This window comes from Cephus cinctus, unplaced genomic scaffold (genome assembly GCF_000341935.2).
Source record: "Cephus cinctus unplaced genomic scaffold, Ccin1 Ccin1_scaffold0407, whole genome shotgun sequence".
Taxonomy (NCBI): domain Eukaryota; kingdom Metazoa; phylum Arthropoda; class Insecta; order Hymenoptera; family Cephidae; genus Cephus; species Cephus cinctus.
Genome location: NW_014333091.1, coordinates 165,441 through 174,543, shown reverse-complemented (window position 1 = coordinate 174,543; position 9,103 = coordinate 165,441). Strand labels below are relative to the sequence as shown.

Genomic DNA, 9,103 nt, shown 5'->3' with positions numbered 1-9,103 from the left:
CCCCCCCCCCCCCTCCAACAGTTAGCCAGTCAGCCAGTCAACCAAACAGACTCGTGGAAGATAAGCCAAAGTTTCGCGATAAACTGATACCGCAGAGTGCAATCCCTCGGAACAAACGCAGCTACTTTGGAGGAGCAAGAGCTGCCTTTATGTTGTGTAATACATAATAGGATACCAGCGAGAAGGCATACACCAAACAGCATGATCGTATATCATAGGTTAGTGCGGTGCCGTCCCATTCTACTGTTCTACTGTTCTACTACTCTACTAGTGTACTACTCTACTATATGCAAGGAGTCTTCTGGAGAAGACTGGCATGTGAGTAGTTTTGAGCATCTGATACAGTACACACCGGGGATGGACCAGAGGAATTATCGGTACTTCTGCCAGAACCTCTGGTACTGTGCACCGTCCATCATCCATGACTTCCTCACAGTTTCAATAATATTTTTCGCATCTAAGTATACTGACTAATTTCAGATCGACAGCCGACCGAAACATAAACCGATTTGTTGGCAGTCTAGGGGAAATAGCGGAATCAGGTATACTGAGACCAAAAGAAGTAGGGAGAGAGAGAGCGAGAGAGAGAGAGAGAGAGAGAGAGAGAGAGAGAGAGAGACTTGTCGCGCAGGTAAGGTAGCACATGGCCAAGCGGATGGATCTAGGAACAATGAAGGCCTCGAGCCGATACATCACTGCGTACCTATACGAGTATTAACCGTCGAGGTTTCCTTCGGGGAACTGTCGTCAATGTTCATACTTCGGCTATGTTAGTACAGCAGTCATTGGAATGCTATTTGTTACACATTTGATTCATTTGTATATTTCAATCATATTCTGTAGTAACCAGTATACTACGTGTTAGCTTTGTGTGCACGCACGGCTATTTATTAATAATTAGAATTATATGAATTGATATTTTACGTTACTCGTTCATGTCAGAAAGTTTGTATAACTGCGGAGTAGAAGGTTAAATCTCGAAAGCTTCTTATTTGTCGATTACGGCATCAATGATGGACAGTGTACATATAGTATATTATATAGGGTGTATGCATAGGGAACATATAGAACGTGGGTAAATATAGTAGAGTAAGTGCATGCATTAGAAGTAGAAGGAAGGAAGGAAGGAAGGAAAGGTAGGCAAGGGGGTTAAACGGAAGGAAAGTAAGAATTCGCATTCTAGGCTAATAACGAGTAGCGTGGGAGCGTGTGGGGAGTGGAAAGTGCATAGGGGGTGGTGGGTCTTGCTAAGTTTTCAAACGACGGGAAGAAAGTTTACGAGGCGCGGGCTAGTGCGATGCTGCGCTTGGCCAATGAATAACTGGAAAATAAGTTAAAACTTAGCCTAGACGCCAGGTGCACCTGCCGAAATTGCTTTGGTATCGATTTACTACGAAAGTGGCGGTTTTAACGGGATGCTGAACAGGTAAACGATCTTGGAAGAATTCATTGTGAATCTTCCTCGGTCAGGGATATGGTGTCTTATGGGAGTATTTTCGTGACGGATGGGTGATTCCCACTGAGGGGTGCTTGCGTATAGAGATAGGGAGAGGAAGAGAGAGTGTATTGGTCATTGGCTAATGGCGCCATGTGGCCGAAAAATAAGAAGAAAATGAGAAAAAAGGAAAGTAAGCATCGGAAGGAGGATCCTACTGGGCCGGCAGGAACGACGAGCCAGCCGAGTTTTTTCTCTCTTTTTTTTTCTTCTCCTTTCTTTCTACCCTTTGGCGTTTTCCTAGTCTGCCTTCAGCCTTGTCCTACCCTGTCTCGTTCCTCCGTCTCACTACCGTCCGAGACGGCCTTTACGCCATTAAACGTACTTATATGAGATACTAGCCGGTAGCCAGCCGACCGAGTATCAATCAAGATAATAGGACAATAAATATCTAGCGCCCAGGCGACCACTGGCTAAGGTCAAAAGTGCAGCAGCTTGCAATTTCTGCCCGATTTCCTGCCGGACCTGGTCCAATAATTCACTCCTTTATATCCGCGGAATTTGCTGCTGCTTAAGCCTCCTACCGGAAGTGGGGTGGGCACCGGGAGTGGAGGGTTCGAGGACGAGACGCCGACGCCGATACCGACGCCAACGTCGGTACAGTTCCAAGTCCCAGTTCTTATCCGGCACTTTTTATTCTTTTTCAGCCCCAATTAGCCTGGATCGAAGTATGTGGAATCGGCCGGAAAAGATTGTCAGTATCAGTTACGGGAGCACTCTTGGGGGGTCAAAGTGTAAACTTGAAAATACAGCAAGTATCGCGGGCCAGGTTCTGAGGTAACTCGGGAAAAAAACTTGCTTCCTTAATATATAAATATGCCGCGTGTGTATTAACTGTTGAAAAGTACAATATATAAACTTATTTTGCCCCTGCATAAAGTATGAAGCTCGGGCTTCTGCCCTGCTAGACAACCTAGCAGCCGAGCTAACTATTAAAAGTTGCAAATTGCTGCAGACACGCTGCGGGTCCGCCTATACGGTCGTTCCGTGTCTTGGCCACTCGCCCTTATTCGTTCCACTACCCCCTAATTCCTACCTCCTCGCAACGAGCCCGAACTACCCTGCCGATCCCATATTCCGTACCCACAGCTTCTTCCGCCAGCCGAGCCCATCTTTGCCCCTTTGACGCACCCTGCACCGTCGACGTCCCACGTATGACGTATGATGACGTATCCCGTATATCGAAGTGCACGTCCCTTAACACAGTTATGGGATAGTTGATGGTTATCGTGACATCCGCCATCGAATGCTCCACCGTGTCCAATTTGCGGCGTACAGTTCCAGTTGCATCCGCGCACCTCATTAAATCCGCCCAATTATTATCTGGCTATCGATGTTTCCGCTCGGTTGCGGTCCGCCATTTCCAATATCTACACCAGTCTACCAGCTCACTGTACAGTACAGCTGAGTCTGGAAAAATGCGAAAACCTTGCCGAAGGAACGGGAATGACGTCGCGACGCGCTGCGCCGCAGCCGTCCCCGTCGACGACCACGGCAGCCGCATCTTTGTGAGCTTGCTTGTATTTCCATAAACGCATGCTTACGTAACCATGCAGCACAAGGAAGCTCGGTTAAAATTGACCGGAAGTCAGCAGGTGGTCATTGAGAATTTTTAAGAGAGACAGTAACATGGCCGTCGCCCATAATATATACAAAGCTTCGGCCAGCCTAGACCGACGTCTTCTCCTTCCCCATGAATACGTGAACGGAAGGGCTCCGTGACGGCAGTCGAGAAGGAGGGAAGGGAGGGAGGGAATTATTTGCCGTTTAATTACATAGATGGGCCCGGTTGATTCTGTATCCCCATATTTGCGTAGGATTGAACTTCCCTGTCGTCTGTCTCTCCTATGTACCAAACGAGAACTATCCTATAGATCTACGTCGGAGGACCGATTTCCAGCGTTGCTTCCTCTATAGCTTGGACGTGCAGCCAGCGTGAAACACGTTGAGTCTACGAACGAGTCCGTCGATCGGCCGAGTGAATTTGTCACATAAATATGGACATAGCCGCTGCCGGCGCTTCCTACTCTGTGCTACGAGTATCTTAACATTATATGTTAAACTTCCGTTTACATAGAGTCAATTTATTCAAACGGGGTGTCCTCGATATAATCAGTGCATCGGAATGATCATTACGAGAAGCGGCCTGATTTTCACAATAGGATACAATTTCACACGAGCGTTTATCGCGTAACGTTGCCCGGGGTCAGCTGTAGTGTCATTTTAATATTAGATTTCGAGACGTTACTATTAACAAGGGTAACGAGTGAGAGGAAGGGATGGAGCGAGCATCTGTTTACTACCGGCATCCCTTCCGCACGGTAGCTTGCAAATTTGGATTTTATGGAGCGACTAGTGCGCCACGCCGTCAGTGGCTAAAATTAAAAGTAATGATTCAATGTAACCGGTCGCGTGTCTGAATTAACGCCTATGGGGTCGTCCGTGTTAGTGACACCATTTTTCCATTACGCCGTGTTGCTATATCCAACCCCCTTGCCCCCTTGCCCCCCGTCGCCAACCTCCTCGACCCTGTCGCACATCGTCCTATCGCCTAACCTGCCTGGAGGTTTTCATCGTTAGGACGTTAATATACGATTTCTCATTTGTACATTCTAGACAATTTCTTTCATTTTTTTTCACCCGGGATCAGAGGCGAAGGATGTGCTTTTAAAAAATGATAAATAGTTTTACGTCGAATATTCTCATTGTTGCGAATTAATGGAGTATGCGGATCGCTATCGATTCGCAAGAGGCGTCGCGACGTCTTCGCTTTCGAAATTGAATGGTACGGGGCCACCTTATTCCGACGCTTCCTCTGCGATGCATTTTAGTATCTTCATTTTTCCAAACGGTTCGGTTGAAATGACTTTTACTATCTATCGAATATCTCCTACCCGAGCTACACCCTGATGCATGAAGAGTACGAGTATACGACATCCTTCCAGCATCCTCCCGGATCCTTCCTCCCATTTCGTTCCCTTGGTGATTCCTATTTTTTTTCCTCTTCCACTTTTCTACCTCCTCTCTCACGTCTCCCACACCCAGGCAGCAGTTACAGGATGCTGCAGATACAAAGATCTGATTCTTCTGTAAAGATGATTCTTGTACAAAGAATTTCGGAAAGAGATAAATCTCCGACTAATGTCGATTCCCAATCGTGAATATAATTAATTCAATGAAGCTAATCTGATTGTACAAACCGTATGTAGTATGGACTGATGCGAATGATGAAACGAATTTTGAAGAAATAAGATAAAATTTACTAATAAAGGGTTAAACGTTTGTTTCAGGAAATGAAAGTCAACTGGGCGACGTCGCCGGGAAACCAGCCGAAGCAGGACACAAGTAGTGAGTAAAGCACTTCTTTCTATATTCATTTTTCATTAGAGGCAGATCAGGCATTGGATTTTAACATTAGCGAAGGAAAATGAAGAGGCATTCGAGTAGGGGAGGCTGAGAGGGTCCATGGCTCGTGACGTGGAGGCGCTCGAGCACATTGGACTTAATGGAAATTCGGGCTCAAGTACATTCCGAAAGGACGCGGTACGAAGGTGTGCTTGAAATTCAGTACGACACGGAAGCAATATTTAACTCAGTCTGAAATTCTTCTTTTTATGGACTTGTAAAACCGTGACAGGCACATGGGACTCGGCTGCCCCGTTTCTTCATCTCCTTTCCAGCATCTTCCATCTTACCTTTATCCCTTCTCATTTCGCGTTCTTCCTTCCATCGGCGCCGACGCCCCCGTTGCGACGCCGCGGCTATACGGCATTTCTCGTATCTCGTTCTTCCTCCTTTTCCAGCATCTTCCAGCAACCCAGCATCACCGGATGCTGGCAGTGCTACCGACCCTATGCCATACCTTCTCTATCTTCTCGCTGGCGAATGCAAAACTTAAGCATATACACATCCCTATTCTCTTGGTAAATATGGGGATGCGGTTGGTAGGGGCCTTCGAGAAGAAATGCCGCTTCCTCCGGGACATCGGACGAGGGCTAGGAGTTTCAGTTTTCCTCCTAGACAGCAGTAAACTTGGAGATGCACCTGTGCAACGGCGTCTCGACGCCCAAGCAAGCTGCAATGTAAGGCTGCTAAACTTCGAAAAGTTGATCGTTTCTATACTTTCGAACGACCTGCTGTCCTGCAGTCTACGACTATATTTTTCCTCTCCAGCGTCCAAACTTTTTTTGGACCTCAAGAAAAAGTGACTTTCGTCCCTGTACCATTGCCCGAGTGTCTGCACGAAAAGTCATGATGTCATTTCTAAGGTCACTATACTAGTAGGTCACAAGAACATCACGTGAAAATAGTAGCGAGTGATCGCGTGTCGTTAAGAAAATTAGCAAGATCTCAATGGAGGGCGAGAGGGAGGAGGGAGGGAGAGCCTAAAGAGCCTCGTCGAGCTAATGGAGCGAGACTGACTGGCTTAGGGGAAAACGAGGGGTGCATGACGCTCAGCGACTGACTGGCTAGGAGGGCTGCCGGAGGGTGGCTGGGGGGTGGCTGGGGGGTGGTCGACCGGTTGAGTTGTTAGGCTGCTGACTTGATAGAGCCGCCAGAGGGATGATTCTTTCTCTGATGTGCTTAGAGGACAAACGTGCTATCGTAATCGAGGATCATTTTTCCTGCATTATGAATCGCAGGGGGATGATCATGCCGGTATTTACGGGACTTCCGCACAAAGGGTTATTCCACACATCCCCACTTGTGAATTCCGTTTATCCGGCAAAGCGTTTGCTGCTGTGCCGTAAGCTACTCGCCTTTGCTGTTTGTAACATGCCTGTACCGCTGTTATCGTTATTAACAAAGTAAATCTCGTTAATCGTCCTATCCCAGCCTTCGTACTCACTCGCTGTTGCCTTTCAAATCCCCACCAGCCTCTACCTTTTGACACCTTCTCTGTAGAGTCGCTTGATTATCCGATTTCGAGCACAGTACAATATCCAAGCAGTATCGGTACAGGTTGCGTCTCAAAAGTTACGCAACCCCGTAAACACCCTTGCACGGCAATAATCGCAACCGAACACACCCTTATGTATTCGTACGAACTATTTTCAATCGGATCAACGAGCGTTTCTTACATCAGACGGTATCTTAGATCTTTGACCGTTATTATTTATATTTTTGTTTTAATATAATTTTTATCGTTTCCAAGCTATAGCTCACGTATGTGTCAATACGTAGGTACATGTAGTACAGATGAGTGCATTGACGTCCGGCCGGTAAGCATCTCCCGTGCAAATCAGACGAACCGAGAGAAACAGGTTGGCGGCCAGAGGGACAAGTGCATCGGGCATTCCCTTTGTGGATGTCGAGGATAATGGCAGGAATATCCATGGTAGCGATGGTGGGTCGTAGTGGGTCATAGTGGGTCAGTCATGGGTCTAGGGTAGCCCAGGCTGGATACAGTGGCCAGTGGCCATGGTGGTGAACGTTTCGTGAGCTGCCGATGGCAGCTGCGGTAGCGGTGAGCAGCGGCGAATCGGTAAACCACGTACGCGGGTTGATTGCGTTCTGAATCGTCCCATCAGTCCAGCTCGCCATGACGCGTCGCGACGTCGATAGAATGGGAATAGGCATTACGGTTTAGAGCGACTTAATCCTTGAATGGGGTGCCAGGAATTAACATTAATGAATACACGTAACAGATGTGGATAGTCAATAACGTTTTTGTATGTCAAGAAAAATAGTGGATTGCATACGGATGCACGGTAGTCGATATATGTATATTTAGGACTAACGTGAAATCGTGTAACGTTATCAAAGAGAATTGCTCCGAGGGATGAGTGGTATAATGAAAAAAATAAAAAAAAAAAAAGTAAAAGAAATAAAAAAAAGGGGGAGATCGTTGTCCTTTGTAGGCGATCCAAAGCAAACACTCGTTAAAATGTATCCCTTTATGTATTCCTTTGTCGAGTAGCCCCTGCGAAGCTTTTGGCGAGTACTCGCGAATTATACAGGAAGACTTCGGCGCCAAGGGGACAAGATATTTACTCTTGGAAAAGATAGAAATTCTGGTGCTCGCCAATGTGTCAATATGCCGATATGCCAATATCGCTCCTGGTATTAAAGACTGCGAATTTATATATGAAATATTCGCAATATTCGGTAACTATCTTGTGGCTGGTGCGATATGTAATAGCTACCTCGGATTAAGAGAGTGGTAAGCTCGAGATACCATAGATACGCTTTTATTGGGAAAACTGCATTTGTCGATCGAGCACTTTTTGCAGGGCTCGTTAATGGCCTTGATTCTTCTTTTGCAACGTACAGGCGGCTCGCAACTCGCTAATGAAAGGGTACGCACTTTAATCAAGTTAATGCAGCCACGCGCGCTACCATCACGTACACGCGTCGATCGTAGAATACAGAGACGCACGTATGTATGGAGTCAGGATACGCGGGTGGGTGGGTTTATGGACGGATAGGTACCCCTTGACTTGGGGAGGGGGGGTCGGTGGCTGCGAGGGGTTCACGGGTGGTATCGGGGGTAGCTGTGTGCCTTTTATGAACAGACTGCCTTCTGAACGGTGCCACCGCGTGCCAACCGGAAATACGAACTACCGCCTACTTCCTGCGAGCGCGTTTCCCGCAGATTAGTTCGAAGAAAAATGCCTAGCCATTTTTTAAGTCCCGTTTTCAATACACACTCCAGAGCTCGAGGTCCGCGAGCTTTTACCCCAGATCCTAACCCGACCTCACCTGACCTCAGTTCTATATTTCCGTGCTCAAGCGATTGTCCTCCTGTCAGCTTGCTTCGATGAATACGTGCCTTTCATACACGCTACGATTTATGAAGTCGCCTTAATACTTACTTCATCCCAAACGACCCACGCGACTGCAGTGTCCTATTCGGGCCAAATGAGCGGCTGCCTCCTCCAGGTCCCAGTTCTTTCATTACAGAGAGATAGCCCAAGTAATCGCTGGCTCCGGGATATCACGTGAGCCTGGATAGTCAGCTGACTAGGTCCGCGACTGTCGCGTGGACTTTGGAGAGTCGAGACTGGTAGCGAGTGCGGCGACTATTGCGTGGGTGAATGGGTATAGTTGAGGGAGGGCTGGTGCGATCGAACGGCGTCCAAACGGCCGGGGCCAGAAATAATTGGGTGAGAGCAGGCAGAACTTTCATGCATTTCTAAAGAGGGTCACCGAGCACGGGGTTACGGGGGGTGGTGTCCAGAATGCGAGGGGTGTCCGGCGAAGTAGGAGATTATACCATAGTGGAGTACCGAAGCATGAGCGGAGGAGCGTGCGTGTGTCTGTGTGCTGGTAGAAGTCAACATTTCCGACCTACTGTCTTTTTTGCATGACCCAGCGCTATTTTTCGGGGAGTAACGCGCGTGGACACACCCCGGCTCGCCTAGTGACCAAGCATTACAGTCCCCGGCCGCGGCGGTCCCTAAGCAGAAACAGGGGCTCTCACCTTGGGGTGGTTTCAAGGCTCTTGGCAAGTCGACCATTTTATTTAAAGGGATGAGAACCCCTGCGAGTCTCATGCGAGTGATAACTCAGGTAGCGTGAATAAGCTGACCACTCTTCGAGCGCACCCCCGTTGGCCGCGCTATACAACAGCCCTGTCGCTGCTCCTGTCTCTGCCCCCCCCCCCCC

General features: G+C 47.9%; 1 protein-coding gene across 1 annotated transcript in view; it reads left to right on the top strand.

Annotated features, from left to right (window-relative positions):
* The window catches only part of LOC107267519 (nucleolysin TIAR), a 301,978-nt gene that overhangs the window by 131,729 nt on the left and 161,146 nt on the right, over window positions 1-9,103 (top strand). The window contains exon 4 of the mRNA XM_025084838.1: window positions 4,786-4,843. Within this exon, the coding sequence (XP_024940606.1) occupies window positions 4,786-4,843 (58 nt within the window). The remainder of the gene's footprint in view (window positions 1-4,785; window positions 4,844-9,103) is intronic.